The sequence below is a fragment of the Ovis canadensis genome, chromosome 10, assembly GCF_042477335.2.
Source record: "Ovis canadensis isolate MfBH-ARS-UI-01 breed Bighorn chromosome 10, ARS-UI_OviCan_v2, whole genome shotgun sequence".
Classification (NCBI taxonomy): domain Eukaryota; kingdom Metazoa; phylum Chordata; class Mammalia; order Artiodactyla; family Bovidae; genus Ovis; species Ovis canadensis.
In genome coordinates this window covers 99,560,008-99,579,141 of record NC_091254.1, presented here as the reverse complement: position 1 = coordinate 99,579,141, position 19,134 = coordinate 99,560,008, and the positions used below count along the sequence as shown (strand labels likewise).

At 53.8% G+C, this 19,134-nt stretch overlaps 1 protein-coding gene across 1 annotated transcript; it reads right to left on the bottom strand.

Annotated features, from left to right (window-relative positions):
• Positions 1–2,146: 2,146 nt before the first annotated feature.
• Positions 2,147–18,099, bottom strand: SPACA7 (sperm acrosome associated 7). The gene is made up of 7 exons (XM_069602133.1): positions 18,012–18,099; positions 15,017–15,073; positions 14,800–14,927; positions 12,412–12,589; positions 10,359–10,451; positions 2,833–2,957; positions 2,147–2,260 (listed from the first exon to the last, which is right to left on the bottom strand). The coding sequence occupies exons 1-7, from the start codon at positions 18,097–18,099 to the stop codon at positions 2,147–2,149; spliced, it is 783 nt and encodes a 260-aa protein (XP_069458234.1).
• Between the last annotated feature and the right edge of the window lie 1,035 nt (positions 18,100–19,134).

Below are 19,134 nucleotides of genomic sequence, written 5' to 3'. Positions count from 1 at the left end.
AACCTGCACGGAGCCCCACTTTGCGTTTCCCCAGCCTGGCAAACGTGGCAACGCAACAGCATTGTGTGTGTGTGTGTGTGTGTGTGTGTGTGTGAATGTGTGAATGTGTGTGTGGAGTGTGCGTGTGTGTGTGTATGTGTGTTTATGTGAATGTGAGTGTGTGTGTATGTGTGTGTGTGTTTATGTGAATGTGAGTGTGTATGTATGTTTGTGTGTTTATGTGAATGTGAGTGTGTGTGTGTATGTGTGTGTGTGTATGTGTGTTTATGTGAATGTGAGTGTGTGTATGTGTGTGTGTTTATGTGAATGTGTGTGCGTGTATGTATGTTTATGTGAATGTGAGTGTGTGCGTGTGTGTGTATGTGTGTTTATGTGCATGTGAGTGTGTGTGTGAATGTGTGTGTAGTGTGTGTGTGTATGTGTGTTTATGTGAATGTGAGTGTGTGTGTGCGTGTGTGTATGTGTGTGTTTATGTGAATGTGAGTGTGTGTGTGTATGTGTGTATGTTTGTGTGTGTTTATGTGAATGTGTGTGTAGTATGTGTGTATGTTTATGTGTGTTTATGTGAATGTGAGTGTGTATGTATGTGTGTGTGTGTATGTGAATGTGTGTGTATATGTGTGTATGAGTGTGTTTATGTGAATGTGAGTGTGTGCGTGTATGTATGTGTGTTTATGTGAATGTGTGTGCGTGTGTGTGTATGTGTGTATGTGAATGTGAGTGTGTGTGTGTGAATGTGTGTGTGTAGTGTGTATGTGTGTTTATGTGAGTGTGTGTGTGCGTGTGTGTATGTGTGTGTGTTTATGTGAATGTGAGTGTGTGTGTATGTGTGTATGTTTATGTGTGTTTATGTGAATGTGTGTGTGTGAGTGTGTGTATGTATGTGTGTGTGTTTATGTGAATGTGTGTGTGTGTGTGTGAATGTGTGTGTGTAGTGTGTGTGTGTATGTGTTTATGTGAATGTGAGTGTGTGTGTATGTGTGTATGTTTATGTGTGTTTATGTGAGTGTGTGTGTGTGTATGTATGTGTATGTGTTTATGTGAATGTGTGTGTGCGTGTGTGTGTGTTTATGTGAATGTGAGTGTGTGAATGTGTGTGTGTAGTGTGTGTGTGTATGTGTGTTTATGTGAATGTGAGTGTGTGTGTATGTGTGTATGTGTATGTGTGTTTATGTGAATGTGAGTGTGTGTGTATGTGTGTATGTTTGTGTGTTTATGTGAATGTGAGTGTGTGTGTGTATGTATGTGTATGTGTTTATGTGAATGTGAGTGTGTGTGTGTGTATGTGTTTATGTGAATGTGAGTGTGTGTGTGTGAATGTGTGTGTGTAGTGTGTGTGTATGTGTGTTTATGTGAATGAGTGTGTGAATGTGTGTGTGTAGTGTGTGTGTGTATGTGTGTTTATGTGAATGTGAGTGTGTGTGTATGTGTGTGTGAGTGTGAATGTGTGTGTGTATGTGTGTATGAGTGTGTTTATGTGAATGTGAGTGTGTGCGTGTATGTATGTTTGTGTGTTTATGTGAGTGTGTGCGTGTGTGTATGTGTTTGTGTGAATGTGTGTGTGTAGTGTGTGTGTGTATGTGTGTTTATGTGAATGTGAGTGTGTGTGTGCGTGTGTGTATGTGTGTGTGTTTATGTGAATGTGAGTGTGTGTGTATGTGTGTATGTTTATGTGTGTTTATGTGAATGTGAGTGTGTGTGTGAGTGTGTGTATGTATGTGTGTGTGTTTATGTGAATGTGAGTGTGTGTGTGCATGTGTGTATGTGTGTGTGTTTATGTGAATGTGAGTGTGTGTGTGTGGAGTGTGTGCGTGTGTGTGCGCGTGTGTGTTTGCATGTCACACGTGTGTGCACTTTGTTGCCGGAGGAGGGAGGCGGGAGGGCTGGCACTCAGGCCTTCAGACTGGCTCTTCATGGACAGGACCCTCGAGGGTTGCAAGCCTTGCCCTGCAGCGAAGAGGCAGGTCTCCACGCTCTTCTTCTCAAATGTATTTGTTTCTTATTTCTTTACACAAACCCTCACCTTCTAGCTTGACTTTTGAAGGGACTGCTTAAGGTCCCAGAGCAGAACTCTGTTCTGCAGAGCGGTTACCAGCGTGACGTATGTACATACATATGCTCTTTATTGCCAAGGGTGGGTGTGTGCTCACGCAGTCTGGGTGCCCCGCTCGGGAGCTCCCTCGGAGCGCACAGCCCCGGACCCCTCTCCAAGACGCCTCTGGGCCTCTCTCTTCCTCTGCCGCTTACTGGAGAGAGTTTCCTGTGCGGAGAGAGATTTCCTTGAGAAATTCTAGGGCTTCCACCTCCGCCCTGAGCCTCCCGTGGGATCCCAGTGGCTCAACTGGCGATGCCCTGGTCTGCGGGCAGCGAGAGGAAGGGCTGTGAGGCTACGAGGTGGGTTTGCATGGAGGAGGAGGAGGGAGGGTGGGTTTAGGGGAGGTTCTCAGCAAGCGAAGAGCAGATACAGAACACAGCTCCAGAGGCTCGAGAGGCAGAGGCCGAGGCGTCTGAAAAGGCCTGGGAAGCAGGTCCCAGGTGGGAGGTGCCGGCGGCGAGGGGCGTGGCTGCCCACTGGTGCGATGATCTCCCTGGGCCTGGGCACCAGGGCACGTGGGTGTGCGACAGTCCCCCTCAGCCCCGTTATCTCTGGAAAGAGGCTCAGTCTTGCTCAGTTCAGCCAAGGAGGGGGCGGAGCCTGCAGGTGGCTGGTGACCCCGGGACTGTGGGCTCTGGTGTGGGGCTCGCAGGGTCCCCCTAGGATGGAGGCTCCTCTCCAGAGCTGCTCACGGCTCCCGAGGGTCCTCTGAGCGGGCTCAGGGCTTCCCTTCTCACCAGGGGGACGACCCCTCTCATCACCACACCGTTGTTCACTTTACCTGAAGATTTTCCGATATTTTGAAGGATCATGTCCAGAACCGATTGTTTCAATTGTTGGTCAGTTTTGGGGTGCTTCTTTCCTGGGGGAAAAATTAATAGAACAGTCAAGCCTTTTGCAAGTTAAGGCAAGATTCCAAACGTCTTTTCAACATTAAAAAACCATGAGCTCCAAGACAGCAGCACCTCATGGAGCCTGAGGTGTGGCCTGTGGCCTTGGGCGGGGCCGTGGGTACACCCTTCCTCCCAGGCAGCTATCGCCATGGAGTCCAGGTGGGAAAACTCTGCATTGTAGCGAACTGAATCCAAGATGTGTAGAGATGAAACTGTCATGACCAACTGGGTTTATTCTGGGAATACAAGGCTGGTTCAACACTCAAAAATGAATTTGGTATAATTCATCATATAAGCATTAAAAAAACAAAACAGTTGATCATTTCCAAAGATCAGTGATTGGTGAATGAGGACGTGTGGGCTGTAAGTTATTGTGTTAAAAGCAGTGACCTCTGCTTTTCTTGCCTCTTTTCTCTTGATGAGGGTGGATCAGCACCTACTCTAATGAATGCAGTTTTGTTGATGAGATGCTCACCCAGGCTTCCGGGCGTCGTCTCTGGCCGCTTCTGTGCCAGGACACATAAGCCGTGGGAGCAGGAGTCACGTTGCCCCCAGAGGCGAAATTCTGCACCGTCTGGCTTTTTACCAACAAAGTCCACTGTGCCTACGACAGGCACCGAAACAGACTTGGCTGAGACTCAGCACCCGATTCACCATCAGAACTCGGGGCAGAGCGGGCCTCACCGTCAGAACGCTCAGTGAACTCGAGGCAGAGGGGGGCTTCACTGTCAGAACGCTCAGTGAGCTAGGTCACCATCAAAATGCCCAGTAAACTAGGAGAAGATGGGGACTTCACCATCAGAACACTCAGTGAACTCGGGGCAGACGGGAGCTTCACCGTCAGAACGCTCAGTAAACTAGGAGTAGACGGGGACTTCACTATCAAAACGCTCAGTGAATTCAGGGTGAATGGGAGCTTCACCATGAAAACACTCAGTGAACTCGGGGGCGGACGGGGGTGGGGACTTCACCATCAAAATGCTCAGTAGACTCGGAGCAGACAGGGACTTCACCATCAAAACGCTCAGTAAACTAGGAGTAGACGGGAACTACTTCAGCCTAATGAAAGGACTCTATTAAAAATGCCCACAGCTAACATCTTTAGTAAAAGCATTCTTAATGTTTTCACTCTTAAGTTAGCAAAGAATGTCCATTCTAACCACTCCTATTTAACATTCAGCACTGTATTGGAGCTGGGGTAATAAGGCAAAAAAAAAAAAAAGATATATATGTATGTATATATGTATATGTATATAAATACAACTGTTCACAGATGATATGATTATAAAGAAAATCCTGATGATTCTGCAGGCAGTTTCCTGGAACTGAAGGGCGGGTTGCCCAGGGTGATGGTTACAGGATCAGTGTAAAACAACCACATTTCCATACACTAGAAACAGACAACTGGGAATGAAAAGTACCATTTGCAACAACACCAAGAATTAGTAAATGTGTATGTATAAATATGATCAAATAAATGCATGGTTTTAACCACTGATGAGAAGAGGCACGGGAGACCTAAAGAAACGAAGTCACTGCAGTTTCGAAGACTAGATATTGTCCAGATGTCGGCTTCTTCCCAAGTGGTCTGCGGAGTTGTAGAAATCCCAATCAAATCCACATCTGACTTTTTTTTTTTTTAGAAATTAAAAAGCTGTGTCTTAAAATTTTATGAGAAAACAAAGGAACCAGAAGAGCTAAATTGATTTAGAAAATCAAGACCAAAGTAAGAGGATTCACACTACCTGATTTCAAATATTGTAAACATAGAGTGGCTGATGCAGCATGGTATCTGAGAAAGAATAGATCTTATGTCAGTGGGATAAAAGAGAGAATCCAGAAATAGACCCACACACATGCCTTTGACTGATGGATACCATCTGGCAATTGAAGAGCAAAATGTCAGCAAAGGCAACTCAACAGAGAAAGCTGAGCTCTTTCAACAAATGGTGTTGAAACAATGGAACCTTGATGTGCGAGAAAGACCCACGCAAGCCGTCTGTACCTTGCGTAATGTGCACCATTAACTGGCCATAGTCCCAACGTAAAAGCTGCAGCCGTAAAACGTCCAGGAAAACACAGAAAGCATTTGTGGCTTTGAATTACGCACAGATTTCGTATACTTGACACCAAAAACATGATCCAGAAAATGAAAATTAATAAATTGGACTTGATTAATATTAAGAACTTCTGATCTTTGAAAAGCAATGTCATGCAAATGAAAAAGCAAACCACACTCTGGTAGAAAATATTATCCAATCATGTATCTGATGACGGACTTGTATCCAAAACATACAGATGCTTCTCAAAATGCATTAAGAAAAGAAACTAATAATGGACAAAATATTTGAACAGAGGTTTGACCGAAGAAGATAGGCATATGCGTGCATGCTCAGTCATGTCCAACTCTTTGCGACCCTATGGACTGTAGCCCGCACCAGGCTCCTCTGTCCATGGGGTTCTCCAGGTAAGAACGCTGGGGTGGACAGGCGTATCCTACAGGCAAGTGAACAGGACAAGATGCGTAACACTATCGGTTACTCACTTCAGTTCAGTTCAGTCACTCAGTCGTGCCCGACTCTTTGCGACCCCATGAATCGCAGCACGCCAGGCCTCTCTGTCCATCACCAACTCCTGGAGTTCACTCACACTCACGTCCATCGAGTCAGTGATGCCATCCAGCCATCTCATCCTCTGTCGTCCCCTTCTCTTCCTGCCCCCAATCCCTCCCAGCATCAGGGTCTTTTCCAGTCAGTCAACTCTTCTCATGAGGTGGCCAAAGTATTGGAGTTTCAGCCTTAACATCAGTCCTTCCAATGAACACACAGGTCTGGTCTCCTTCAGAAGGGACTGGTTGGATCTCCCCGCAGTCCAAGGAACTCTCAAGAGTCTTCTCCAACACCACAGTTCAAAAGCATCAATTCTTTGGCTCTCAGCTTTCTTCACAGTCCAACTCTCACATCCATACATGACCACAGGAAAAACCATAGCCTTGACTAGACGGACCTTAGTCGGCAAAGTAATGTCTCTGCTTTTGAATATGCTATCTAGGTTGGTCATAACTTTCTTTCCAAGGAGTAAGTGTCTTTTAATTTCATGGCTGCAATCACCATCTGCAGTGATTTTGGAGCCCCAGAAAATAAAGTCTGACACTGTTTCCACTGTTTCCCCATCTATTTCCCATGAAGTGATGGAACCAGATGCCATGATCTTCGTTTTCTGAATGTTGAGCTTTAAGCCAACTTTTTTACTCTCCTCTTTCACTTTCATCAAGAGGCTTTTGAGTTCCTCTTCACTTTCTGCCATAAGGGTGGTGTCATCTGCATATCTGAGGTTATTAATATTTCTCCCAGCAATCTTGATTCCAGCTTGTGTTTCTTCCAGTCCAGCGTGTCTCATGATGTACTCTGCATAGAAGTTAACTAAGCAGGGTGACAATATACAGCCTTGACGTACTCCTTTTCCTATTTGGAACCAGTCTGTTGTTCCATGTCCAGTTCTAAGTGTTGCTTCCTGACCTGCATATAGATTTTCAAGAGGCAGGTCAGGTGGTCTGGTATTCCCATCTCTTTCAGAATTTTCCACAGTTTATTGTGATCCACACAGTCAAAGGCTTTGGCATAGTCAGTAAAGCAGAAATAGATGTTTTTCTGGAACTCTCTTGCTTTTTCCATGATCCAGCGGATGCTGGCAATTTGATCTCTGGTTCCTCTGCCTTTTCTAAAACCAGCTTGAACATCAGGGAGTTCACGGTTCACGTGTTGGTTACTAGAGGAATGAAAATCGGCACTACAAGAAGATGCCCCTGCAGGCTCATTAGATTTGTTAAACAGTAGAAATAGCAAATATTGCGGAGGATCCAGGAAAATCTGTTTCGACAGTTTCTTCCAAAGTAAAACATAGTTACCATGCCTCTAGATATTTATTTCAATGAAATGAAAATTTGCATCGACCCCAAAGCTACTCTACACGGTTGCAGTGGCTTTATTTAACATTCCAAAGCCTGACAACAGTTCGGATGTCACTCCCCTGGTGAGGAATAAGCAAGCTGTGGTTCAACTGGAGCGTCACTCACGCAGGAGGAGGGGGGGTGGCAGACGCACACGTGACTGGGCAAATCGCTGATGGAGGAGACCAGACTCAGTCTACGCAGCCAACGACACCTCACCTCGTGTCCATATTCCAGGAAAGGCAGCGTCGGAGGGACAGGAAACAGGCCGGCCTTTGTAGGGCGGGGGCAGCCAGAGGGCTGAGTGCACGGAGGCGCGGTGCTTGGGCGATGGGCCCTTCTGTGTCTTGTTCTCGGTGCTGGCGACACGGCACTATTTGAGGAAGCGGGACGCTGAGGAAGGTGGATTTCACTGCATGCAAGTTACACCTTCATGAAGGCCGACATTTCTTACGAACAAGGCTCTGTCTGCCCATGTTCTTCACCTGTATTTCTTTAATCCTCACAGTAGCTCCACAGGGGAAGGCTCTATTGTGTGTGTCTGCTCAGCCATCAAGCCGAAAGGAAATCAGTCCTGAATATTCACTGGAAGGACTGATGCTGAAGCTCTGGTATTTTGGCCACCTGATGTGAAGAGCTGACTCACTGGAAAAGACCCTGACGGTGGGAAAGACTGAAGGCAGGAGGAGAAGGGGACGACAGAGGATGAGATGGTTGGATGGCATCACCCACTCAATGGACATGAGTTTGAGCAAGCTCCGGGAGTTGGTGACGGACAGGGAGGCCTGGTGTGCTGCGGGCCATGCGGTCGCAAAGAGTCGGGCACAACACAGCAACAACATGGTCAGTCGTGTCTGACTTTTTGAGACCCTGTGGACTGCAGCCCACCAGGCTCCTTCGTCCATGGGATTCTCCAGGCAGGAATACTGGATGAAGTGGGTTGCCATTTCCTTCTTCAGAGGATCCTCCTGACCCAGGGATCAAACCTCTTGCGTTGTAGGTTAATTATTTACCACTAGCCTCAGCTTTGGAGAAGGCAATGGCACCCCCACTCCAGTACTCTTGCCTGGAGAATCCCATGGATGGAGGAGCCTGGTAGGCTGCAGTCCATGGGGTCACTAAGAGTTGGACATGACTGAGCGACTTAACTTTGACTTTTCACTTCCATGCATTGGAGAAGGCAATGGCAACCCACTCCAGTGTTCTTGCCTGGAGAATCCCAGGGACACGGGAGCCTGGTGGGCTGCCGTCTATGGGGTCGCACAGAGTCAGACATGACTGAAGCGACCTAGCAGTAGCAGCAGCCTCAGCTCACAGATGATGGCACAGAAGTTCAGGGAGGCGAAGCAGTGTCACGGGATCAGGAGCAGTTTCATGGAGTTGGCTTTATCTCTGGCAGCTGAAGGAAGTTCTAGATAAATCTGTGTCTCTGGGTGCTGGCTGCTGGCTTCTAGACTGATGATGTCAGGTCCAGCGTGAGCACACACCTATAAGGCAGATCCTGCCTTGTTCTGCACGGCAATGCTTCTGGCTCACTAACGAACTCGAGTGGAGCCCCCAAGAGAAAGGCAGGAAGGACTGTGGTGGGGAGCAGTCGGAGCCGCTGCCCTGCCCTGGTGGCCTCTGGGAAACTCTCTGCTGGGGGTCTCCCAGCATCCCCGAGAGGGGCCCCTTGCAGGTTCCTGGGCTCTGGCCCCAGGACTTCCCAGGCGGGGCCTCAGATCTCACATCCGAGAGCTGAGCTGTTGCATCGCTCCACGTTCCTGCCTGACAACCAGGCTCCAGGCAGATACGCACTCTCAGCCCACAGATGAGAGCTACCACACTCCTGGTGAGGCCCGCGGGCGCCCTGCCCGAGCAAAAAGTCCAGGCTCAGATGCCGGAGGACCTGAGTCGTGGCTTCTCCGGGGCCGCAGCTCCTCACGGGGTGCTCAGGTGGACTTTAAACTGCAATGGGCTCTGAGCACCCAGAGCTGCGGCGGGTTTGTCCTGAGCAGCCCTCTTCTCAGGGACCTGGGTGTCACCCTCATGGGACCGCGACCTGACCGCCCGGGAGGAAGGAACACAGGAAAGAAGACGAGCCTCCCTGAGCCTCAGTCCGTTTCTGAATCGAAGTAAGATGGCCACATCTTAAACTTTGTTTTGATTATTGTTTGAGTCAGGAAGCCTTGTTTGGGTTTACCCCATAGTTAGCAGTTTGCTTTAAAATTCTGTGAGTGTGAAACTCTCAGGATTTACCAGTCACATCAGTGATGCATCAGCTTGACTCAGGCATTAAAGTTATTTTTTGGTAACACTCCCTAGAAAGCAATAGGCAAGTATGCACTGTGTGCTTAAAGTGATGCTGAAAGATTGGAAATAAAGGAAAGGAAATGAAAGACATGTGATGAGGACCGTAGAACAGCGATGGATGAAACTGAAGAAGATTCAAAAGAGAAAGGACAGATAGGCCCTTGGATTGGAAGAATTAGTACAGTTAAAATGGATGTATTACTCAAAGCAAGCTACAGATTTAACAGTCCATATCAAATTACCCACGACACTTTTCACAGAACCAGAACAAATAATCCTAAAATTTACACGGAACCACAAAAGACCCAGAACTGCCAGAGCAATTCTAAGGAAAAAGAACAATCCTGGAGGCATAATCCTCCCGGGCTTCAGATAAGTGCTGCAAAGCTACACCAATCAAAGCCGTGTGGCACCGGTGCAGAAGCGGGCACAGATCCATGTAACGGAAGAGAGCCCGGAAGTAAACCCGCACACCTACGGCCAGTTAATCCACGGCAAAGGAGGCAAGACTGTACAGCGGAGCAAGGACAGTCTCTTCAATAAATGGTGCTGGGAAAACTGTGCAGCGACATGTAAGAGAATGGGATTAGAACGTTCTCAGTCTGTCAGGGTTCAAGCACCCAGATGCTTGCTTCTGGGGCTTCCTCAACGGGGACACCAGCAGGGCACTCAGGGGGCTTCCTGGCCTGTGGTCATTGTTCCGTGACGTATGTAAGTCAGACAGTCCCGCCGCACACCTGAACGTGTCCAGTGACGTGTGTCAGTTCTGCCTTAATGCAACCGGAAGGGAAACGGAAAAGCACTGAAATGTTGCCTGAAGAAGCAAGTTACAGAGTTTATACCGTATGTTTCAACAGTATTTTAAACATAAGCCTTGAAAAATGACTGGAAGGAAAGAATAGAAGGAAAGATCTTGATGAAAAGAATGGTCTTTAAAATGTGAGCTGTCCAAACTCACTCTCAATTAGAAAATTGCAAATTAAAACAAGACGGGAACATGCTCCTCACCCACCAGCTTGGCGGTAACTGACGAGCGTGAGCACGCATGGAGGGGAGGCTGGGTCCCACAGCCTCTCCTCTGCATGCGGGGTGCGAGCGGGGAGGGGGTGGGTCGGCCGGCTGCTGTTACCGTTACTGTGGAGACTGTCTGCAGTGCCTGAGGTCTGTGAGTCACGGTAGTCCTCGGGGCCACTGGTTTGGTAAGACGCGTCCAAACTGGGTTCTTGGATGAAGATCATGGGGAAAAAGGGAAACATTTGCGTGATTACATACTTGTCTACATCTTGGCTCACACTTTGTCTTTAGAAGTTTGGGTTAGAACACCACTCTTGTTTTCAGATTTTATTGGAAAGTGTTTGGGGAAGTTATGATGTATAATGAATACCGGGGTCAGGCATTATCTGACTATTAAGATTACAGAGTCACTCCTTTTTTGACCCATTATCCCAGTCCTAAGAATTTTCCCTGGAGATTCATCGCCAACAACAGAAACATCCACACGTGCCAGGCTGTTCATTGCAGCAGGGTCTGTGGTGCTCGTAGCTGCAGAGGGTGGAAAGGGGTGAGAAGGCTGCGCCCAGATAGCAGCACACTCGTGCGGCTCACACCCTGTGGGCACCGCGCAGCTGCGAGAGCTAGACGAGACCATCCTTACACGGAGGGATTCTCAGGTTTCAAGGCTGAGTGGGGGAAAAAGGCCAGAGGAGACTTACGGTGTGAACCCCTGCAGCAGTGAGGGAGGGACACACGAATATCCCTCATCTCCTCATCTGTGCAAAACGAGACCGGCAAGGACAGGGTGGAGCTGACAAGGCTGGTCCCCTGCGGCCGGGTGGGGTCCTGGGAGGGTGGTGCTGCAGAGTCAAATGTAAATGAAGTGAAGTCTCTCAGTGGCACCTGACTCTCTGCGACCCCATGGACTGTAGCCTGCCAGGCTTCTCCCTCCGTCCATGGGATTTTCCAGGCAAGAATACTGGAGTGGATTGCCATTTCCTTCTCCAGAGGATCTTCCCAACCCAGGGATCGAACCCGGGTCTCCTGCATTGTAGGTAGATGCTTTTACCATCTGAGCCACCCGGGAAGTCTGTAAACAAGTATTTATAATTAACAGGAAGAAGGGAGTGACATGGAAATCAAACAGCAGCAGGGAGCTGATGATGGAAAGAAGCCACGTGTGGAGTGCCTCGTGGGGAGGGGCAGCCCCGGGCCACACTAAATCACGGGTGTCATTCTGCAGCGGGGAGCCTGGATTTTCTCTAGGGGGGGTGGGGGCAGCATCCTGAATCCAGGACTGAGCAGTGATTGAATATGTTGTGGAAAGTGGGGGCCAGGTTTCTGACAAAGTGGTACCGAAAGGAGCTTCAAGAAGGGTCCTGAAAGAACCCCGTGATGCTCGAGGGGTGCACTGTGGTTTAGAGAGAAACAAGCGGAGCAGGGAGGCAGACGAGGGACCCAGCACAGAGGTGCATGTCTGTGCGTGTGGGGGTCTGAGTCTGCTTCTGCCCAGGGCGTGCTGTGCTGCCAGAGAGTGAGGACGTGCCTGAAAGGCTGGGGCGATGAAGGACAGAAAAACTAAACGGAAGGCGTTCCAAGGCAAGTTCGGGGCAGTGTGGACAAAGAAAATAACGACGTTAACGTGCTAAAATTGACCGAATAGAGTAAATATGAGTGTGAATGGGTATTAAGAAGCATTTAAATACGCACACACATGCACACATATTTACAAGGGGCAAGCTCTTTCTTAAAGCAGAACCCCAGTCAATAAGCAGAGATGTGTGATGGAAACAGAACACCACTGCTTGGCCAACACCACACTGGGCTGCGGCGATCCGCACAAGGCTGAGTGTGTGCCGCCTTCTGGGACGTTAGAAATATCAGCCCTCTGCCTGCTCTGTATTCCAAATGCCAGCCGCCAGCTCACTGGAGAGACCGGGGGGGGGGGGGGGGGGGGTGGTGGTGGGACGGGCTGAAATGCACATCCCCGGGCCCTGCCTGCAGAGACACTCAGCCAGCCGGCCGGAACATGTTCTGAGGCAGCTCCCCTCCCGAGCAGCGGTGATCTGCAGAAAGCAGCCTCGCTCTCCAGCCTGGGCTGTTCGTCCCGGGAAGAGGCATCTCTGTCTGCACCCTGCAGTCTCCCACCACGTCTGAGCTTAGGTGCGGGCCCGCCGGGGTGCATTTACCATTGAGAATTTTGTCCTCAGTCTCCAGGGATATTGGTGACAAGTCTGCTAGCTTGTGGAAACCCTCAGGAACACTGAGCTGGTCACTCTCGTGAATGCTGGCATCTTGAGGAGGAGCATGGGAAAAACGGGAAAGCATGAGTGCAAGGATGCTCTGACCCACACTGCGCTTTGGAACCTGAGGCGGGGATGCTAACACACTTTTCAGCTCCTGACAACGTGCTCTAGTGAGAACATGCAAAGGCGGGCATTCTCTGACCTCTGTGAACCCAGCTGTTGGGCGGACATTCTGAGAGCTAATCCCAGGAACTGGCATTGGCGTCTGGATGCAGAATTTCAAGAAAACGCTGGCCTCCCTGCTGCTGAACGCGTTCCAGGCTCTGCTGTAGATTTCAGACACACGGCTCTCACCATCACTGAGGGTTAACCGCATGTTCTGTTTGGACCTCAGGGTGCTATTTCCCTTTTCTGTGTGTTTGGACTACGCTAAGCTGCAAACTGGGAGATGGTGAAGGACAGGGAAGCCTGGCGTGCTGCAGTCCGTGGGGTCGCAGAGTCGGACACGACTGAGCGTTTGAACAGCAACAAAGCTGCGCTGGGAAAAGCGGCTGTTTTGTTCGCCACCAGCTCTGTGGCCCGGGGTCAGGCCATTCAGACCCTAGTTTTGTCCCCTGTTGGCTGGAGTCAAGTCCCCGCCCCTGCTCTCAGGAGGCTTAGAGGAGCATCACACTCGAGGGGTAGTCGGAAGCTCCGACCTGCATGCATCCTGGGGTCCTGCAGCGGCTAAACCCCACATGCACCCCAAGCACCAGGCCTCTCCTGCACGTGCCCCCGCAGACCACCCAGAGACAGGAGCTCGTCTCTGCCCGTCTGGGTTTGACCTTCCCGCCTCGGGAAGATTACAGAAAACATGGGACTACTGTGTCCTTCACACCTCCGTCTGCTTTTGCCCAGGAGTAGCTGATCTCAAAGACGCTGCCAGGTGGGACTGTGCTCACACTCCACAGACCTCCAGGAACATAGACGATTAAGGCTTGAAAAGGGTATACTTGCTTTTTCTCATTGTCGGAGTTGTTGTTAAGGTTGTTGAGGTTGTTATTGTTGGTAATGTTGGTAGTGGTTTTTGTGCTTCAAAAAATGAAGATCTATTTGGCTCCAACATCTCCTTGACTAGAATTTCATCTTGGGAAAAGCACACAAGGATGCGTGTCACACCCCTCTGCTCTGCGCGGCCCTGAGGCAGGCGGTGAGAGCAGGGCTGGACACAGGGACCCAAGGCCGGGGAGAGGGACTTGGTTTCTAAACACCTTGTCCAGGGGTGGGGAGCCCACTGCCTCCCCAGGTAACTTCTGGAAACCTGAGCTCATCCAGGTGCCTGGACACGCCCGCTGGAGGTAAGATGCTGGACCCCTGCCCGGTGTGGTCCCGATTCTCCCTCTGCCCCCGCGGCCGCGCTGTCCCCTTGGAGACACCCTGCCTCTGTTATCTGCGCCCCGCAGGCAGGCAGGCAGGCGCGAGCCTCTTTCCTGGTTTCTACCCCCGGCGGCCTGCTTTCTGCCTGTGCGTCCCCGCGCCTGCCCAGGGAGCGTCTAACGCGGGCCCTGGCCTTGGTGCCGGGCAGCCCTGGACCACACCTGGCTCTGCGCTCACCGGACGTTCTCTGACACACGTGTCTCTCGGGCCTCGGGCTTCCTCATCTGTATGACGGGGTCTGCGCTTACCTCATCAGGATTTGTTTGAGGTTCAAACGAAGCCGTGCGTGTAGGACACGGTTAACACAGTCAGGGACCGGGGTGGGGACTGTGAACACATCAATGCCGAGCCCCAGCTTCGAACCCCGCGGCCCAGCCGGCCAGCCTGTCCACGCGCTGGGCTTGTGCTGACTCCCGCCCGGCGGGGTGACCAACCCACCCTGGTTTGCCCTGCTTTTCCTGTTTTAGCAGGAAAGTCCCACAGCCCAGGAGCCCTCGGTCCCAGCAAGGAGGCCGGCTGGGCCCCCGGTTCCAGCTCACGTGGAGACACAGGGAAACGTCCACACCTGTGGGCGTCGCACACGTAATTGTCTCTGGAAAAAATCCCAGGTAGCGATGAGCCGGACAGACGTGCAAGGTGAGAAATGCCTGTGCTTTTAAACCTCGTGTATTTTCCAACTTAAACTTTCCTTTTAGAGAAATGAGACGTTGAACGTGCAAACGGACAACGACCAGACCTGCATCACACAGAGAGCACGCTGACCCCCGTGTGAGCGCCCTCGGGGCAGCCGGCGGCCTCTGGACGTCACACCTGCAGGACGCTGACCGCTGCCCCTGCAACGGCCCTGGAGACCAGACACCCGCAGCGGCACCGTCAGACCCTCCAGGACAGCGTGAGTTGCTGCCGCTCCCTGACCTGGCGGAGCAGGGTCCTCCCCAAGCGGGCGCCTGACCCCGGCTCCGGGTCTAAGCAGCAGCCCCGCTCAGCGGTGTCCCCGTCACCGCTCCCGTCTGGCGGGGCCTCAGACCCGGCCACCTTCCCGCCTGTGCGGCTTGCACCAGGGTATCTGGGCGACGGCCAGCCCCCCACTCCGCCCAGACGCGGGCATGTTTGAGAGGAGGACGTTCCTTACCGAGTACTCCAGGCATATCCTCCTGAACGTTTGTCTTATTCATTGTAGTTGCTGTACCTGGGGCGGGGAAATAAAAACCCTAGTAGGTTAACAATGTTCCTTGAATTGGCACCGGCTTCTCTCCAAATAGGTTTGGTTTTGCGGGGCCACCAGCCTGCTCGAGGGGAGGGAGGCCTCCCCTCAGGGCTGGTCTGGAAGGAGGTTGGAGGGTGATGACAGGTGGCCCTACTCTGGGAACCAACCCCGCTCCTGGGCAGGCTCACTGGCGCCGCCCTCGGGGAGGGTAAGAAGGGGCACACGTGTCCTTCTGTGGAAACCACACTCTCCTCCCCGATGACGGGTTCCAGCCGCGAGCCTGTCTGGGGCTGAGGATGTGGCGTGGAGGAAGGGCGACGGGCACGGCCGTCTGCCCTCTGCCCCTCTGCCTGGGGACCTGAGAGCCCGGCCCCTGTGACCCCTCGTCTGTAAACAGCGGTCCCGGTGGGGGGGCTCTGTCCCTAGGGGCGGGCCTCTGGAAGCCAGTCCTCCGTGGGGCCCTGGACCCCTGGCTCCACCTTCCCGGCCTCGCTGACCTGAATCAGCCGTGCAGGGCTGGGCAGGGTGCAGAGACCCTGAGCACCGGTCCCCACTGCACCCCCAGGGCGCCTCCCACTCTTCTCAGAGCTGGTGTCGGGGTCCACGTCCTCCACTCAAGGTCAAGATCAGGCCCATCCTTCAACCCCAGGGGGATCAGAGAGCAGACGGTCGGCCCAGGACCCCCGGGACCCCCAGGAGACCAGAGAGCAGACGGCCACCCCGCCCAGGACCCCCAGGGAGCAGACGGCCGCCCCCCAGGACCCCCGGGGAGATCAGAGAGCAGAGGCCGCCCCCCAGGACCCTGGGAGAGCAGACGGCCGCCCCCCAGGACCCTGGGGAGCAGACGGCCACCCCCAGGACCCTGGGAGAGCAGACGGCCGCCCCCCAGGACCCCCGGGGAGATCAGAGAGCAGACGGCCGCCCCCCAGGACCCCGGGCAAGGCCGCCTTCCTGTTGCTGCACACAGAGCGCTCAGGTGGTGTCTGCAGGCATTCAAGTTCCAGCGCTAAACCAGTGACGATGCTGATTTTGAAACGGTTTTAATGACGGACAATCTGCATGGCAATTGCTCATCTGCGCACACGCGGGCTCAGAACAATGCAGGGAAACTGCACAGAAAGGTCTGCGCTGCGATGACAATCGCTTCCCAGTGTGCTGACCTCCGTCAGCGCCGCAAACAGAAGCACAGTCCTCTTCGGAGGCGACGTTAGCGAGTCGTTACGGATGGGCCCAGCTGCTCCTGCGAGCGCTTTGTTAAAAATATTCTTCTCATTTCGCGTCTGTCCCTAATTATAACGGAGCCATTGTGCAGGCCCGCCCGCGCGCGTGTGCAGAGAAATATTGATGTTTGTGACGCCCGCCCGGCCCGGGCAGCGCCCTGTCCAGTGTGGCTGCCTGCCCGCCTGCGTCTCCTCCCAACGTCCAGGGTCCGCCGGCCCTGTGCCCGCGCGGGGACAACGCTGCTTGCTCCGTGCTTGCACAGTGCGCGTCCTGGCCCCCGGCATGGGCTTGCCGTGGAGCGCTGCGGGTGTGCTCTGCTCCACCCGGGGAAAGCAGGATGGTGACCTCTGTCCCCCCGGGGCCCAGGCCCTCACCCTTCCTGGCCTCGGGGTCAGGCCAGCCCAGTGTCCACCGAGGCTGGAGGCTGGAGCAGAGACTGTGCCCGGGACCGGCCCTAAGCTGCCCTCGGGGTCGCTGTGGACGCTCTGTGGGGACAAGGAGCCAGACGGGCTCAGGGCTGTGTCGGGAGACTTGGGTCCGTCCCGGCCGGAGCGGTTCCTGCGGCGCCGGGGGCGGGGAGCCAGCGCGGGGTGAGCCCTGTCCCCGCCTGTCACAGACCCCGTGCCCCAGCACCCAGGGGAGGCCTCCTTGCAGCGGGGAGCCAGCGCAGGGTGAGCCCCGTCCCCACCTGTCACAGACCCCGCGCCCTGGCACCCAGGGGAGGCCTCCTTGCAGCACCTCAAGACTCAGTGTCCTGAGGAAAGACCACTGGAGACACCAGCTCCTTCACGGCGAGGTCAGGCAGGGACCCCCCTGCCCTCCCCCCAGACCCGGAGCGGGCTGGGCCTCCCTGGTCACTCGGGGACAGGCCGAGGCCGCGTCCTTCTCAGGGGAGCCGCCCAAGCCCTGTGCGGACCTCCAGGGCCGCTCGGCCCCTGGGCACTGGGCAGGGGGCCTGGCAGGGCCTCGTTCCTTGGGCTTGTCCCTCTGAGGAGGGTGGGAGGGGGCCTAGGCTCAGGTCCCCCTCCCCCCCCGCACTCCTCGGGCAGCGAGTCACATCCCAGGACAAGGGTGTCCACTGTCTTCTTGCTCGACCCAGGGGTCGGGATGCAGTGGCCGGAGCCCAGCGGGGCCTGCCTGGGTGGGATTTGAACCCGCCGCCTGTAGAGGACGTTCTGAGCCCTGGGGGTGGGGGGGTTTGGGCGTGGGCCAGGACTGGCCCTGCTTGGGAGTTTTCTTCATTTTATTAGTGCTTCAGTGACGCTGAAGGTGCGTAAAAGAAAAATGCCCTTATCTTAGCAAGACGCATTTGCAGGGAATCATAAGGCATTTTGGGCGATGCTAAAATACTCCAACAACCACGAAAGCGTGTGTGTGTGTGTGTGTGTGTGTGTGCGCGCGCAAGACAAGATGGCAAGATGTGTGCGACTGAAACCAGGTAATGGAGCGTCTCTCCACGACTCCTCTGCTGTTGGGTAAGCCAGAAATGTCCATCATAAAAGTTAAAGTATATAATGCATGCTACTCTCCCATCCGAAAAAGTCTTTGAATGTAGGATAGCTGGGCAGCTTGCTCCATCCTCCAGGAATAAGTGGTAAATCTGGGGCGGCACGCAGGGGAAGGGCCTGGGAGAACCCCGTGCCCCCGACTCACCCGGGGGCCCCATTTCCTCCCGGCCACGACAGCCCCGAGGCTGTACCTGAGGTCACGTTGATCGGCGGGAGGTCGGCTCCCTGCCCGCAGTAGAGCAGCAGGACCAGGAGGGTCAGTCCAGTGGTGGCCGCCATGCCCCCCGAGCAGAAGGAGGACCCTCTCCTGAAGGCCCCTCAGCTTCTCCCGCCTCGGTCTCCAGGACACAGCGGAATGCCCAGGGTGTGTGACATCATGGCAGGAGAGGAGCTGGGTCCTGCCCGTGTGTGAGGGGTTGTGACAGGGAAGAGGGGCCCCCCCAGGACCGTGGGGAGCGGGGACCCTTCTCCTCACCCCTCCCTCAGGCCTGTCGGCCCTGGGACCTGGCAAAACCCAGAAATTCTGCTTCGGGCAAAACAGGTGGTTGGAAGGAGGCTGGGGCTCACCAAGCCGCAGAGCTGGAGGCGGCAGGGCAGCGGGGGTGGCGCCCAGGCCTCCCCACGTCCCCAGGGCCCTGCAGCGCCAGCCCCCTTCTCCACCCCGGGGGAATCTCGCCCCACTCGCACCAGTGAGACGACCCCACGGCAAGCCCTCAGGCGGGCCCAGCTGGGCCCTGTGTGTGCAGTCATGTCCGACTTTGCGACCGTGTGGACTGTAGCCCACCAGGCTCTTCCGTCCATGGGATTCTCCAGGCAAGAATCCTGGAGCGGCCTGCCATTTCCTCCCCCAGGGGGGTCTTCCTGTGTCTCCTGCATTGGCAGGCGGACTCCGTCGTGGAGCTTCCAGGGAGGCCCGTGGGCCTTAAGCCATCCCACGTCCCGATCCTGGACCGCCTCCCTTGTCTGGGGTCGGAGTGGGGTGGCTGGTTCCCCCAGGGCAGGGTGGGCCCAGGTGGACAATCCTCCAGCCACAGGGCGACGGTCCTGGACACACAACGGCTGTGCCCCCCAAGCCTGGGACGGACCCTAAAGGTGGCATGCCTGCTGGAGGACTGTGGTGTTTTTCTTGAGGATACCGGGAGCTAACGTGGACGGGTGGGCAGCAGTCTACGCTGAGGAGCGGCCCCAGAGGATGCTGCGAGCGCTCCCAGCGTCCGTAGCCTTATTAAACGTGAACGGAGCTTGCGTTCGCAGGTGGCATGGTGGGTTCGTGTCCCACGTGAGCCAGTCCGTGGTCTGAGGGCCTTGGGCCAG